Source organism: Brachyhypopomus gauderio, chromosome 7, assembly GCF_052324685.1.
Source record: "Brachyhypopomus gauderio isolate BG-103 chromosome 7, BGAUD_0.2, whole genome shotgun sequence".
NCBI lineage: Eukaryota > Metazoa > Chordata > Actinopteri > Gymnotiformes > Hypopomidae > Brachyhypopomus > Brachyhypopomus gauderio.
In genome coordinates this window covers 7,999,268-8,015,510 of record NC_135217.1, presented here as the reverse complement: position 1 = coordinate 8,015,510, position 16,243 = coordinate 7,999,268, and the positions used below count along the sequence as shown (strand labels likewise).

General features: G+C 44.4%; 1 protein-coding gene and 1 long non-coding RNA gene across 2 annotated transcripts in view; one reads left to right on the top strand and one right to left on the bottom strand.

Moving 5' to 3' along the window:
* dcc (DCC netrin 1 receptor) overlaps positions 1-16,243 on the bottom strand; it is a 111,378-nt gene that overhangs the window by 21,594 nt on the left and 73,541 nt on the right. Inside the window, exons 19-23 of the mRNA XM_077011378.1 lie at positions 14,564-14,596; positions 10,912-10,977; positions 2,176-2,338; positions 1,132-1,355; positions 585-701 (exon numbers count right to left, since the gene is read on the bottom strand). Of these exons, the coding sequence (XP_076867493.1) occupies positions 585-701; positions 1,132-1,355; positions 2,176-2,338; positions 10,912-10,977; positions 14,564-14,596 (603 nt within the window). The remainder of the gene's footprint in view (positions 1-584; positions 702-1,131; positions 1,356-2,175; positions 2,339-10,911; positions 10,978-14,563; positions 14,597-16,243) is intronic.
* Positions 3,915-5,636, top strand: LOC143518695 (uncharacterized). The gene is made up of 2 exons (XR_013132255.1): positions 3,915-4,239; positions 5,036-5,636. It is a non-coding gene; the product is annotated as an uncharacterized LOC143518695 (long non-coding RNA).

The window sequence follows — 16,243 nt, the reverse complement described above, 5'->3', positions numbered from 1 at the left end:
CTCCATCTTCAGCTCCCTGCCCACCCTGCCAGGCTGCAGTGCCTGCTGGTCCTCTCACCAGCCCTGCAGGGAGACACTCATTACCTCTTTATCTCTCCTTAGTTATCTGTTCTTCTCTCTCTCCCTCTCTCTCTCTCACAGGGCTGAGCAGGAAGGCTACTGTGTTACAATGCAACAGCTGTCTGATTTTGATCGATCCCATGTTGGTTTATGTTGTGTGTGTGTGTGTGTGTAGTCTGTCCCGCTGCTGTGCCAGTGGAGATCCATTGTTCCTGGGCTGGCACCGTGACGGATGAGGGCCTGGATCAGGTGGTCTGAGCGCTGAGCACTAAAGGATGTGTTAGTGTCATAGTGTGGGGAGTCACCTAAAACGCTCATGTCTCACGGTGACCTACTCAACAGCCACCGCCTGGGGGGCAGTTCTACAGCACTGTCTAATGAAAGGAGCGTGATGAGCTGAAACATCTCCTACGACTTCACTCGTCCTCTTTGTCCATCATGGATGCTGGCGAGCGTGGTCAGGCTGTGTATGTGTGTGTGTGTGTGTGTGTGTGTGTGTGTGTGTAGGTGGACACACCACTCACGTGTATTGCTGGGCTGAGAGTCCATTGGTATCATCATCTTGGTGCGTGTGGTCCTCCGTGCTGCTAGGGAGCGCTCTAGTGTGGAGATGCTGCTGGAGGCTTCATCTCCATCACCACCTGAATAAGATGAAAAACATTAAATGGGTTTTCGTATGTGGATTTATATTGATTTATATTGAATTAAAATGGCCTCAATGACAGAATTGAAGTTAAAATGTAAAACATAGTGTAACATAGGGCCTAGAATAGTGCATTCACTGCCTTTCAACAGAAGGCAAATCTAAAAAAACAAGATTCAGGCATGAAGTTTCATTCTTCCTAATGTTAAACTGCAGTAGGTCCAGGACCGGCAGCGATTTGAATAACTGGCAGGCAGCAGTAAAAGGAAGAGCAAATATGTAGTGCGTTAAATACAGGGTTAATTGGTTTGACATTAAGTAATCCATTTCACTCTATTTAATGTAAATGATGTGAAGAGAAAGCTCTGATTGCACAGGTCATGTGCACATTTCTGAAATGCAAGGCTACATCAGGGGCGGGGCCTCACCAGAGTGGCTGCTCTTGCTGCCCATTTGGCTTTCTGATTGGCTGTGGCTGACTGGAGCGATCTCTTGGCAGCTCTGGATTGGTGACTCTCTGCCTGACGGGGCAGAACTGGGTGGCTTCTCGATGTTCTTCAGCTCCATCTCCTCATGGTGGATCCACAGATCGGGAGGACGCAGGTCTTTCTGGCTGCCTTTCCTCTTCCCTGCGCTGTGAGTGGCACGCTTCCTACATGGGGGAGAGAGAGAGAGGGAGAGAGGGAGAGAGAGAGAAAGGTGTAGAAGGAAAGGGCGAGAGGGATAGAGAGAAAGTGGGAATGATTGTGTCTGTGTGTGTCTCTGTGTGTGAGAGATAAGTTTCGGTTTATAATACTGAATACAAATTTACTCATGGCTACCTTCTTTTCCTTTCTTAGTTATCCTTCTCTGTCACACACCCACACCACACACACACACACACACACACACACACACACACACACACACACCAAAACAAACCAGCTCATGTCCTCAGTCTGCATATGTGTGAGGAATTCAAATCCAGCTTAATAGCTCTGAGAGACCTACTCTGACCGCTACAAACCTCAGCAATTAAAGCGTCTCACCATGAGCCTGTCCGCTAGCTACAGAGGGGCAGCGCTGCAACTCATTTAGCCACTAGCACTTAGCACATCCGCAAGGCACACACTCGTCTCCGGGGCCTGCGGTCCTGCAGTCATTTACTATGGGCACGGATAACGAGCCAGACTGAGGGTGGGCTACTGCTGTTAGCTGCTAACAGATCAGCGTGTGGATACGCTAATGCTCAAGGCTAATGACAAAGAAGAGGGAGGCAGCAGAGAGAAGAGATGCTAGCAGGGATGCTAGTGCTAACGCACCACAGAGCAACCGTCTAAGACAGCAACAGGTATTATATTACCGGTTATATGATTTTGTTTATACGGTTAGGAGTGTAGAAACAAATAGCCCTTAGGGTTATAAACTGAACCTGAATATACACACGTGTGTGTGTGTGTGTGTTTGCCTGAGTGGGAGAGAGAAAGACTCACTTCCTCTGCTGGGCGGAGGACCGTCGTGTACAGATGAGGGCCACGATGGCCACTACCACGATGGTGACCGCACCCACTGACACCATGATGACCACCAGCAGGTTGCTATTCTTCTGGGGCGTCACGCTGCCATGGGGTGGGCGGATCTGGCCAATCGGAGCTTCTGAAACACAGGGGATCATACACACACTCACACAAGTTAACACATGTGGACCAAAAAACAGGGGCGGGGCACTAGGTCTCCACCACTTGAACACAAACTAACACAGATACACTTCCAATGATAGATCTGACACTGATCAAGATACTGCTGTATTGTTACTATGGATACAGACATGTCACCTGTAATTATACTTCTGAATGATTAGATGCCAAATGATAACTGGATATTGTCACATGGAGACTATAGTAACTTAAACAAAATGGTACAACTTAATCATAAGTATACACATCACCTCCATGTATGACCACTTACCAAACACAGAAGAACACACTTTTAATGGGGGTTATTATGTGTTAGTATGTATTAATATGTGTTATTAGGGCTGGGTATCGATTCAAATTCCAAGAATTGATCCGATTCCGATTCTGAAGATTAAGAATCGATTTATTTCGATTTAATCCGATTTAATCGATTCGATCCGATTTGATCCAATTTGGGGTTTAGTGTTATTAAAAATGTATTTGAGCTGTTTCCTGACTATGTACAGAAGCAACATGTTAAAACTAGTATTATATCGATATTAATCAGCAAATAGTTACTGGTAGTTGGTAGTTACTGATGGCTGGAAGACTGGTGAAAAGGGTAATCATAAATCTACCTTCAAGAAAGGTAATCCAGGACAATAAACAGAGGACATCTTTGAGGTGTCTATATCTGCAACAGTGGACGCCTACTAGGACACTAACCAGTGCATTATTATTATGATTGAAATAATTAAGAATTCACCCAAAAGCTGTTGCTACCAAATGCATTTTTATTTTAAAAGTGCTCACACTTAATAAACTGAAAGTATAAAATGTAAACGTGTATTTTTCTTTAAAGTGCGAATATAAGAACAGAACTGTCACGTTACGGTCACCGACCCCGACCGCTAACAGCGTGTGTTAACGTTGTCTGCGTCTACTCAGACAACGTCTGTGGATCTCCGCGGGTGCGTCTTGTGATAGTCCGTCTCACCTGTGGCCCGTCTCGTCATCACGTGGGGTTTATGTGGTTTGTCTACTTAATGTGCGTTCGCGCAGCGTCCTGTGCTCGTCGTTGTTTAAGTCACACATGTTCTATGTAAACGTGTTTTATGTGCGCTGTCTGCGCTTCGGTAAATGTAATAAACGTAACGATTGAGAAAGTGCATTCTGGAAAGGATTCTGTCTCGTTCATCGCCTTGCGCCCAACGTTACAAGAACATTTTAAACTTTTTAAAACTGTAAAAACACTGGGTAAACTGTCAGTGACATGGACTAACTGTAAATAGTCACTGACACTGGATAAACTGTCCTTCTGTTTTTAGATTGCCGATTTGACTATCGTCGTTACCGGCACTGTCAGACGCCATGTTGCTTTACAGTTCGTTACACCGAGCACGCCTGCGTGAATTCAGTGACGAGGCGGGGGTAAAAGTTCACTAAAAAATCGATCTTTGGACGTACGAATCGATTATCAAATCATCATATGCGAATCGATTCTGAATCGGAAAATCAATTTTTTCAACACAGGCCTATGTGTTAGCAGGGGCGTCGCCTGGGGTGGGCTTCCGGGGCTTCAGCCCCGAATGATTATCCCGTAGCCCCGAACCTTTTCGCTCAGCTGTATTATTAATGAGGAGGCCAGTGCTGCTGTGAGAATAGGAAATCTCTTAACGCCAATCACAGTGCCGCTTCAAGGATAAAGTTCCGCCTTTCAGGAGAAACAGCCAATCAGCTTGCTGGTTTTGCGGGCGCGGAGGAGAGCCCACCCCCACCCCCGTGGGGGAGCGCACATGCGCTCTAGCCATTTTTGGCAGCAGGTTGCAGGTAGCTGAGGGTGAATGAAAATGGATATACGGCGTTTTTTCAAGGAGAAAGGTAACGGTAGTGAACTATGTAAACTGTGATGGCATTGTGGAGAAAGGTAACGGTAGTGAACTATGTAAGCTGTGATGACATTGTGGAGAAAGGTAACTATGTAAACTGTGATGACATTTTGGAGAAAGGTAACGGTAGTGAACTATGTAAACTGTGATGACATTGTTTGTGGAGCTATCTGATAGCTGGTTAAAAACACACGTCTCCGAATCAAAACACAGATCAAACCCACTGTGTGCTTAATAAAATGCAGCTTGTCACTAGTCAGCTTCGGAATTAGTTAGCTAACCTAGTTAGTTAACCGACATAGATAGTTAACCTAGGTAGCTTAGGTAGTGAAGGTTTGTGGAAAAAAAAACTTATATAGCTAGTTATGTTATAGCTAGTTATAGTTATAGTTAGTATGTTCAACGTGCCCTGATGTACCTGATAAGCTAATAACTATTTCATTTTCAAATTGTGTTTAATAATTTAGGATTGTAGGACTGTAAGCTATAATGAATGAAATTCAATTTAGCTAACTAGTTAGCTAGAAGGTAGACGTTGTGGATAGCCAGAATTTAGTACAATACTTTATGATGGTAGTTTAAAGCAGTTTCTTAACCCTGGTCACTGCCCTAAAATTGTGTGTTTTCCACTGGAGCCAGCTGATCAGCTAATAAACAATCCTTTATTGAGTTTACACAGCACAGCATATCACAAAAAATAATTTACTTTTAATAGTTGAGGGTTAGGGTTTGTTAGAGTTTGTTCAAATCTCAAGTATTGTGGTGTAATTTATTTCCTAATACCACAGACAAGAAAGGGAGTACAGAAGAGGGAGAAAAGCAAAGTGACTTAGAACAACCTGAGGAATTTGAAGTGTTAGAGAGGACTAGAGAGGAGAACAGACAACAGGAGAGGAGAACAGACAACAGGAGAGGAGAACAGACAACAGGAGAGGAGAACAGACAACAGGAGAGGAGAACAGACAACAGGAGAGGAGAACAGACAACAGGAGAGGAGAACAGACAACAGGAGAGGAGAACAGACAACAGGAGAGGAGAACAGACAACAGGAGAGGAAAGAGGAGAGAACTGGAGAGGAGAGGAGATGGGAGATGGGAGAAGACAATACAAGTGGTATGGAAAACAATGTCTAATAAACACATTATTAATAAAATACACATGTTTTTAGTATGAAGACTAGCAAAATAATGCCAGATGTAGTTTGTTTTAGCACAGTCTTTTGTATTTAAAATATTGTTTCCAGCTTTATTTTAAGCATACTTTCTTGAATTACTATTTAACAGGGTAGAAGAGAGGGTGGAGAGAGAGGAAATATGAAATGTGGAGAGACCTGAAATGAACTGATCAGGACTGGACTGATCTAAAGAAAGAACAGGTTAGGAGAAGAAAGACTGTGCAAAAACATACAGGATAGATAATAAGTAATTCTTAAAGAGTAATAATTGTGTAGACCCCTTAGCACTAATAATTATTAATGTTTCTTTCAATAATTTGTTTGTGTGTCATAAAAGGTAAAAGAACAATTTAGAAACAAGTGAATTGTTTACATTATTACACAGTTGCATGAAATCCATTGTTGACATACTGATTTGCATACTTTATTGAGGAATGGATTTACTAATGGAATATACCTGGTCCATGTCCTTTAGTACAAGCTCACTATCTTTAGGTCACCAACAGTCATTCTGCAGATTTTGTGCACCCTTTGTTAAAAAAAAAAAACTCCATATTATAGTGTTAAACATTATATATCAGGGTACGCATTGTAATATATATATATATTACTATATATATATATATATATATATATATATATATATATATATATATATATATATATATATATATATATAATTGGGCTGAGCCCCGGATCTTTACATACCCAGGCAACGCCCCTGTGTGTTAGTATGTATTAATATGTGTTATGTATAAGTATGTATTAGTATGTGTTAGTATATATTAATATGTGTTGTGTACAAGTATGTATTAGTATGTGTTATGTATAAGTATGTATTAGTATGTATTAGTACATGTTAGTATGTGTTAGTATGCACTAAAATTCTTCACATCAAAATGGCATCTTTCTTGAAGAATGAGGTTTGCCTCATTCAAATTACAGCACCCCACAATGGAGACATAAATTACTCCCCACAATCAATTTCAGATTTCAGAAAGAAGATGAAAGCCTGAGGTTGATCTTGAATAGGGAGAGTTGCTTCCACACAAAAGTCTGAAGTCAATAAAACACACAGTAGGAGAGACATGCAGCCTTGGGGCAGGTGACATGGCCAACCACAGCAGCTGACAGCAGCCCCTCGTTAACCAGTTCCGATACCCTATGCTAATGTTTGCTAATGATGCTTGATAAGATGCTAATACTAGTCAATCAGTAATTTGCCTCAGTAATCAGTAAAAGGATATTTGCGTTATTTTAGACTTTTTACACATTAAATATGTTAAATCAACACTGGAGTGAGCTTTAGTAACACTTGTCAGCTAACAAATAAAAACTTAAACTCTGTGGGAAACCCTCTTTCCCAAGTGAGTCTTAATAAAGCATGAATACGCGTTTTATATAGTTGTAATAAACATGTAATATGAAAAGCAATATGTCAACAAGCTACTACTGAATGATTTACCTGAGCATTGCTGGATAGGGGAAGATTTGTTTCTGCCATGGAGAGGCTGAATTAATGCTCACTTTCACTCTCAATCACTCTCACTCTCTTTCACTCTCACTCATTCTCTCTCGCACTAACTCAGTTCAATTCAACGTAGCCTTATTGGCATTAGGTACAATGTTTTGTCTCTCTAAGTCTCTTTCTCTAAAGTCTCTAACTCGCTATATATATATATATTTCTTGAACTCTCTCTCTCCCTCTCTCTCTTTGCCTAGCTGATGGCTCTTCCTGGATTACAGCTGGATCAAGCCTGATAGAAGATTCTCCAGGACAACCACAGCCCACGCCAGCAGGTTCTGTCAGGACAGCAGAACTCCACGGTGTCAGCTGCCCGTGTGCTGTCTCTCTCTCCCTCTTTCTCCCTCCTGCTTTCCTTCTGACTCTCCCTTTCTCCCCATTTTCTTCCTGCCTCTCTCCCCCTCTCAGTGTTCTGTTAAGAGCGTGAGGGATGGACACATCCCCTGTTTCTATTTCATATTTCATCTCCCTCTGACGGAGAGGAAGGTCAGAAACCCGACCGGCGGGGGCAGAGGCTGTGGGAGAGATTCAGCATGTTGTGTGTGTGCACCCTCACTAATACAAGGGATAAGTGACAGATACACTGCCACTCTCCACTCGAGGCTGACCCCATTACCAGGTGTGTGTGTGTGTGTGTGTGTGTATGTGTGTGTGTGAATCTGTCTCTTTCTAGCCTCTTCATGAGCTACAGGAGGCCTGACCCAGAGCTTTGTGCAGTACTGCAGTGTGAAGTCGCACACCTCCGTGCCTGGAGTGACACGCCGCTGATGAGAACAGTGGCGGTTCAGGGTTGTGCCTCGCCTCGTGTCTGCCTCGCCTCTGGCTACATGAGTCTAATCCAGCAGCCACTAGCGCAGAGAGGGCGCGTGGCTAAAGGAAGCGGGTGGTGTGTTAGCAGGTCTCAGAAGGACGAGGAGCACCCCGGACCCGATCCACGGCTGACGTGCATGTGCACGTTTAACTGAAGTGCCGGTTTGGGGCCATGCCATGAGTTTTGGTAATGATTCTGGTCTGTGTTTGGTTCTGGTTCTATGCCTGTTTCTTTAATGGCTGTCTAGGTGTGAGCTTTGCGCCCAATGTTTCGGCTCACCAAGCTACTGAACTTCAAAGACACACACACACACACACACACACACACACACACACACACACACACACACACACACAGTCAAAACAACACATCCTTTGTCTCCTTCCTTTGTTTGGCCTGACACACTAACCCACAATGTGCCGCACACTTTCTTGTGAAGTGCATTAGCAAATATTCAGACGTATTCTCCCCTGTGGGATATCAAAGACATGCAGGCAAACTCCACAGGCAGTCCCACTGGCTGGAAGGAACAGTGCTGGTTCATATCAGCCCTCCCTATGCAGTTAACCCCCCCTGTGTATGTTAGACCTACGATCTGTCAAATGAAACCATTCACTGATGACTGCCTGATGAGAGAAGACAGTTTGATTTGAATGGCCTCTTGCTAGAACAGTCAGAGATGTTTTTAGTTAAAGCCTGCTATAAAGATAATTCTCAGTGTTAAACCCTCCATTACACGAAGAGTTCAGCCCAAATTTCACCTGGGCCTGACACAGAAACAATGACTCTGAATATACCAGAAATATATTCTGTTTCAAGTGGAGAGAAACTGAATTAACCTTTCTTCTTTCTTTCCACCCGAGGGTTCATTTCTATAACTATCATGGCCAGGTGGTGATCACTAAATTGATGTAAAGTGAAGTCAGACTGGCTATTCTGTCTTCCTGCATGTAATAGCTGGCCTTCCATTCTGCCACAAAGCCCTTCAGCTAAATAAGACATTTCAATAAAAATCAGCTTTGGTTAACTTCAATCATGTTCAATCATGGGCAAACCAGCCTCTATGAATTCTAATGCAGCGTAATAACAGAGTTACGACGACGGCGTTGGGGAGTTGGACGAAGAACGCACGTAATGTTTCATCATATTTTTCTTTCTTCTGTGGTGAAAATGTGGCTTTGAGATGAATGGGGTTATCAGGAGGAGAGAGAGGGGGAGAGAGAGAGAGAAAGAGAGAGAGAGAGAGAGAGTGAGTATGTGTGCGTGTGATAGCACAGGGCTCATGTAAGCATATGGCTGTCTAATCAAGGTAAAAAACAGAGGCCCAATAGCACAAACGAGTAGGAGAGAGCAGAGTGTAGTAGAAGAAAACACCCACTGGGTGAAGAGGCCATACCGTGTGTGTGTGTGTGTGTGTGTGTGTGTTTAGGAAATGACTTTGCTTCATGCCATTCAATATCACTTTGAAGAAGTTCTACAAACACATCTGCAGGTGCTGCATAAACAAGAAGATGCGCGCACGCACACACACACACACACATACACACACACACATACACACACACCAACATGCACGCACACAAACACACATGCTCACATGTATGCACACACACACACACACTCAAACATTCCTCCTCCTACAGTGTGTGCATGTGAAGCCTGTGATTATCCTACACAGTGCTAATTAAGAGATTTCCCCACTGAGCACCTAACATCACATGCAGACGCAAACATATGTGTGTGTCTGTGTGTGTCTGTGTGTGTGTCTGTGTGTGTGTATAAAAGCAATTGAAGAGCACTCTTCGTTAGAGCCAAACCTGCTTTAATCTCCAAGTGTGCACATAAAGTGTGATGATGTAAGGTGTAATGTCACAGCCTCTCAATGTGAAGTGCTCAGATTCAAACTTTAACACAGCCATATTCGTGTGTGCATGCATAGCCTGTAGTAACCACTAGCAATAAGGGTCCTTGGGCAAGACACTGCTAACACTACACTGACTTCTTTAACATGACTGAAACTGAAAATGTCTCTGCATAATAGAGTCTGCCACACGGATAAATGCCCCCACGTCCCCGGAGCTCTGCGGCTTGGTAATGGGCTTTGCTGCCTTGTTCTGGTTCTTTCATTAGTGCCTCCTCTATTGGGTCTGGGCTCTCTCAGGCTCTGACAGATAGCAGACTTAGTATTGAGCATGTCAGAAAAAGTACAAAACGTTCTTCACATTTCAGGCACCAAGTTTGGAAAAAAAGAGTCTTGCTATGGGGCAGGGCACCCTGTGTAATATGAATATTAATGAAGTAACATGCAGTCTTCAGCTTTGGGGAGTTTATTTTTTGTATGGTATTTGCATTAAAAGCATGCAAGACTGATGGATGGCTCAGTTTTGGGAAGAAAGAAGATATTGATAGAGAGTTTTTAGAAGACTTTTGCTGCTTCCAGTTACTATGACTACCAGGTACCTGTATCGTTCTTAGACATAGCCATAGAAAGACATCACACATGTTTGCTTTTAAAATGTAACCTGATCATGCATACGACGGCCTGTCATTTTACCTCTATGACTGTCTTTCACTTTCTGCTTTCCTCACCCACTCACTCTTATTCCCTCTCCATCTCCATCTCTCTCTCTCTCTCTTTCACACACACACACACACACGCACACGCACACACACACACACACAACAGCACTCTTAAAAGTCCATGTCCTTGTATGATCTGAAGGATAGAAAAATTACCCAGAGTCCCCTCCTCTGTCTCTCTCCATCAGTGCCGTCTTTGAATCAGGACCCAGTGCAGTGCGCACACAACCCACAATCCGGTCCAATCACGCCCCCGCCAGCAACCCGGGGAGGCCACAGCACGGCGCCTGTGCTAACAACCAACAGCCCCGTACTGTCCTGGTCCTGCCAGACGAGCTGGAATCCCCCCGCAGCTGTCAGCCCCCCCCAGCACCACCCTCAACCCCAACAGCTACCCCCCATCGCCTGACCAACCTGGCAACCCGCAAGGCAGCCCAACGAATGAAGAGCAGGTCCAGTCTTCTCTTCCGTCACATAACGTATGTACGGTGGAGAACGTACGGTAGAGCCCTTTCAGGATGTAAAGCTCGCTCCAGGTGCATTGTGGGAAATACTTAGGTGTTCCAGCACTTACCGTTCATGCTGCTCCTGTCAATCAGGTTATTGTCAGAGGGCCAGTAGCCACCGTCTCCATGGCGACCTGTAAGTATAACGACCAGGTGTGAGAGGAGAGCTCGTAAAGAGGACACACACCCACACAAACACAGTAACACACACCGTCCACACAAATACGGAATAAAAGGCATGAGTGGTATTTCACCAGAATCTGTTGATATCCTTCTGACTGCTGTTTGCTATTCTAAACTGGAGTGCTCTCAGCTGTTTGAAAGGGTGCGTGTGCTTGATATTACAAAGCCTTTAACAATCTCCAGCACACGAGAGTATTTTGTAAAAGAGTGTTGTCTAGAGATGAGTGTAATGGACTCTTAGATGAAGTGCCTTTATGTTCTCTGTGTGTGTGTGTTTATGTATATATGTATCTATTAATGCATGCATGTGTATGGTGTATGTATTTTGAGTTTATTAGATCAGCACAGTGGTGAACCAACCCAACAACCTTTTACATAAGTGCACACACGCGCGCACGCGCGCGCGCGCGCGCGCACGCACGCACACACACACACACACACACACACACACACACACACACACACACACACACACACACACACACACACACACACACACACACACACACTATACTGCCAAAAGAATTCGCTCACCCATCCCAATTATTGGAATCAGGTGTCCAAATCACTTCCATGGCCACAGATGTATAAAATAAAGCACCTAGGCAGTTTCACAAACCTTTGTGAAATAATGGGTCGCTCTCAGGAGCTCAGTGAATTCCAGCATGGAACTGATGCCACCTGTGCAACAAATTCAGACCTCACTCCTAAATATCCCACAGTCAACTGTATTATAAGAAAATGGAAGTGTATGAGAATGACAGCAACTCAGCCACAAAGGTGGTCAGCCACGTCAACTGACGGAGCGGGGTCAGTGGATGATGAAGCGTATAGTGTGAACAGGTTGCCAACTTTCTGCAGAGTCAATCACTACAGACATCCAAACATATGGCCTTCAGATTAGCTCGAGAACAGTGTGCAGAGAACTTCATGGATTGGGTTTCCATGGTCGAGCAGCTGCATCCAAGCCATACATCACCAAGTGCAATACAAAGCCTCAGATGCAGTGGTGTAAAGCACGCTGCCACTGGACTCTAGAGCAGTCGAGGGGTGTTCTCTGGAGTGATGAATCACACTTCTCTATCTGGCAATCTCATGGACGAGTCTGGGTTTGGCGGTTGCCAGGAGGATGGTACTTGTCTGCATTGTGCCAAGTGTAAAATTTGGTGAAGGGGAGATTATGGTGTGGGGTTGTTTTTCAGGAGCTGGGCTTGGCCCCTTAGTTCCAGTGAAAGGAACTGTGAATGCTTCAGCATACCAAGACATTTAGGACAATTCCATGCTCCCAACTTTGTGGGAACAGTTTGGAGCTGGCCCCTTCCTCTTCCAACATGACTGTGCACCAGTGCACAAAGCAAGGTCCATAAAGACATGGATGGCAGAGTCTGGTGTAGATTAACTTGACTGGCCTGCCCAGAGTCCTGACCTCAATCTGATAGAACACCTTTGGGATGAATTAGAGCAGAGACTGAGAGCCAGGCCTTCTCATCCAACATCATGTGATCTCACAAATGTGTTTCTGGAAGAATGGTCAAAAATCTCCATAAACACACTACTAAACCTTGTGGACAGCCTTCCCAGAAGAGTTTAAGCTGTTCTAGCTGCAATGGGTAGACCAACGTCATATTGAACCCTATAGATTAAGAATGGGACGTCACTTAAGCTCATATGTGAGTCAAGGAAGGTGAGCAAATACTTTTGGCAGTATAGAGTACAGTATATGTACAGGTGAAACAGAGAGAATCAACCCCAACTCAACCCCAACACACTGTGAGGAGCCATCAATCAACCCCAACTCAACCCCAACACACTGTGAGGAGCCATCAGTCAACCCCAACACACTGTGAGGAGCCATCAGTCAACCCCAACTCAACCCCAACACACTGGGAGGAGCCATCAGTCAACCCCAACTCAACCCCAACACACTGTGAGGAGCCATCAGTCAACCCCAACTCAACCCCAACACACTGTGAGGAGCCATCAGTCAACCCCAACTCAACCCCAACACACTGTGAGGAGCCATCAGTCAACCCCAACACACTGCGAGGAGCCATCAGTCAACCCCAACTCAACCCCAACACACTGCGAGGAGCCATCAGTCAACCCCAACTCAACCCCAACACACTGAGGAGCCATCAGTCAACCCCAACTCAACCCCAACACACTGTGAGGAGCCATCAGTCAACCCCAACTCAACCCCAACACACTGTGAGGAGCCATCAGTCAACCCCAACTCAACCCCAACACACTGTGAGGAGCCATCAGTCAACCCCAACTCAACCCCAATCTTACTGTCTCCCTCCACACTCCACCCATAATGGACACACATATGCTTGTGGATTTGTGTGCGAGTGTGTGTGTGCATGTGTGTGCGTGCGTGTATGTGTGTGCACTGCAGGATCATCGATTTACGTGGGGATCTTGGCCGCCACCCCCTGCCACGCACTTTCACTTGATTTATTTGTGGTGGAGCAGCGCCACTCACCAGGGCTTTCACTGCTAGCCAGCAACTCATTTAGCCCATGGTCAACACACACACACACCCACACGCATGGACACACAGGAGCTTATTTACTTTGTGTATGTTTGTGGGTGTGTGTGTGTGTTTTTGTCTACAAGCTCAAATGCTCAAATGATGTTGTTTGTCAAAGGAACGTTGAAAAGCCCCAGCAGGGGCATTGACCGCGTTTACCATGTCCACGTCAACGCATCGATCTTCTGACTGTAAGACTCTGACATTGGAAGTACTGCACTGCATTTGGCCCCATAAAGAATAATGTACACCTTAAGAAACGCTCACTTGCCATTTTAAATTGAAAAAATTACTCCTAGCTTGGTGACAGATGTTGAGTATGAAGGCATTTTGTTCAAATGCGCGCACCTCTCTGAGGCGGTGGGGAATTGTTAGGAAATTCTTCTCTGACAGACAGATAAAGATCGAATTTGTCATTAATTGCCTCCCTAGATGGTTAATTATATAGTTTTGTGATTAATGAAATGTTTGAATTTAGCAGGCAAAATGGGCTGAGAAGGTAATTTAATTTCATAATTAAATTCTCAGGACTAAAACACCCCCCCCCATCGCCAGTTGCGGTCGTGCACAATAGCGCACACATCCTTATTTCTCTGCTCATTTTTGCTAAGACAATGTAGCTCTTAATCGACTGTTCGACAAAGTCTGATTCCAGTTCAGCTTCCCAGACACTAATTATGCAGAGTGACGGGTTCATTCATGAAGGGTGTGAGAGGAGAGAGGTCTTGTCACTTGAAGATAAAGTGAAGCTTGTTTGAAGCCAACTGGAAGGAAGACGTCAGATATGGACTCTTAGTGGAGACTGGGGTGGACCGTCACATCTCCTCCATGCCAAGAGGAGCTTTAGAGCTTCACGGTGCTCGCTTACTAGCTCACTTGGGGTATATCAACAACGACAAGCAAATAACAAACAAACAAACAAACATCAGCTGGCACTGTTACCATATGCATCACCATATCTCACCCCCGCACAGAGTAATACATACAGGAAACTGGTCACCTACCTTGGTCATTGGCCATCTTGTCAGGATGCTCAACTGCAAAGGAGAGAGAGAGAGAGAGAGAGAGAGAGAGAGAGAGAGAGAGAGAAACAGAGAGAGAGGGGGGGGATCAATAAGGCAGGAATGGAGTGACATTTAGCTCTGTCCCATAAAACGCAAATTATCATTAGCTGAACTCTAATCAAATGTGACCCCACTGGAGGAGGTGTGTGTATTTTTCACAGCGGGAGAGTGTGTGCCGTCGTCCTTTGTGTTGTGATATCCTCCGAGCAGCCCTGCTCCCCCGGGAACACACAGGGCCTGCTTGGTATCCTTCACCCTCTTAACGGATAGAGTTTGATTTGACCGTCTGATTCAGTCTCTTGTGACAAACTGCTTGGAGCTCGCTGCCACACTAACAAGCGCCTTGTCAAGTTCTGTCAGCCCATGTTTGAATCATGCAGTAGGGAGTCCTTAAATCCCTTGTGATCAGACTGGAGATACAACAGCATGTCAATGTGGAGGGGGAACGGACCTGACCTTTGAAGTTGGTGTAGGGCTGCGCAATATATCGTTTGCTATTTGTTATCATGATACTGCCTTTGTGATACTGATGCGAATATTGTTGTACTATGCAAATAAAATAAATTGTCTGTTGTGAATGCACCACTACATATTGTAAAAAAAACAGAACTGAAACCTTGGGGTGTCACAACTAATGTCTGTCCTGCATCAAAAATTGATCATCAAAATTCTTACCACTTGTAGAACATTGTGATTGGTCTGGATGCTGACAGCACACAGTATAAAATCTGTGATTTGTTACAGGGCTCATATATATATATATATATATATATATATATATATATATATATATATATATATATATATATATATATATATATATATATATTGCAGACATCTGGATATTGCAATATCAGCATTGCAAAGGTCATTATTGCTATAATCATTTGCAAACAATATATTATTTAGTGCCATGCTATGACATTACATTGCATAAATAAAACACTTCAAAATGAAATGCATTATGTCTGACGGTCTAATTCCAGGGTGTGTGTCACACTGCAGTGCTGTTACTGGGTGTAGGGTATACTGAGGTATGAGCTGTTATTAATGGCTGGAACTGAATTAGAGGTGACATTCTTCCCCATATGGCGTAATGATAAACCTTACTGCTGTTCAGTCATCCTGTTTAACACTGAGAGACAGCAGACCAGGAAGCCCTCGACAAGGCTCTCAGGACCTCTCTACACACCCACACACACACACACACACAATAAACATGCACCCAGAGCCTCAGAATAACAGATGTTCAAGATCACATTAATTAAACTTCCCCCGTGTACGTGTATCTGTGTGTGTGTGTGTGTGTGTGTGAGTGTGTGTATATGCGAGACTCATGACTGCCGGGTCAGTGTCTTTAACCCATTCTGATGAAGATGGATGTCAGATCCAGTGAACCCACATGGAACTCAAAAGCTCCTAATTAATCTCCGACTCCATAAACTGTCACGGCAGTAGAGACAGTCAGCATGCTTCCAACGTAAACGCTACTTTCCCCCCCAAACAGTTTCTTCCACCTCAGCTGACTGTCCACATTGTCCACTGGGTGTACGAACAGCTAGCACTACCCTAGTGTCCATGGGACCACCGCTGAGTGCATGTTCGCTTGTGTTGAGGGCC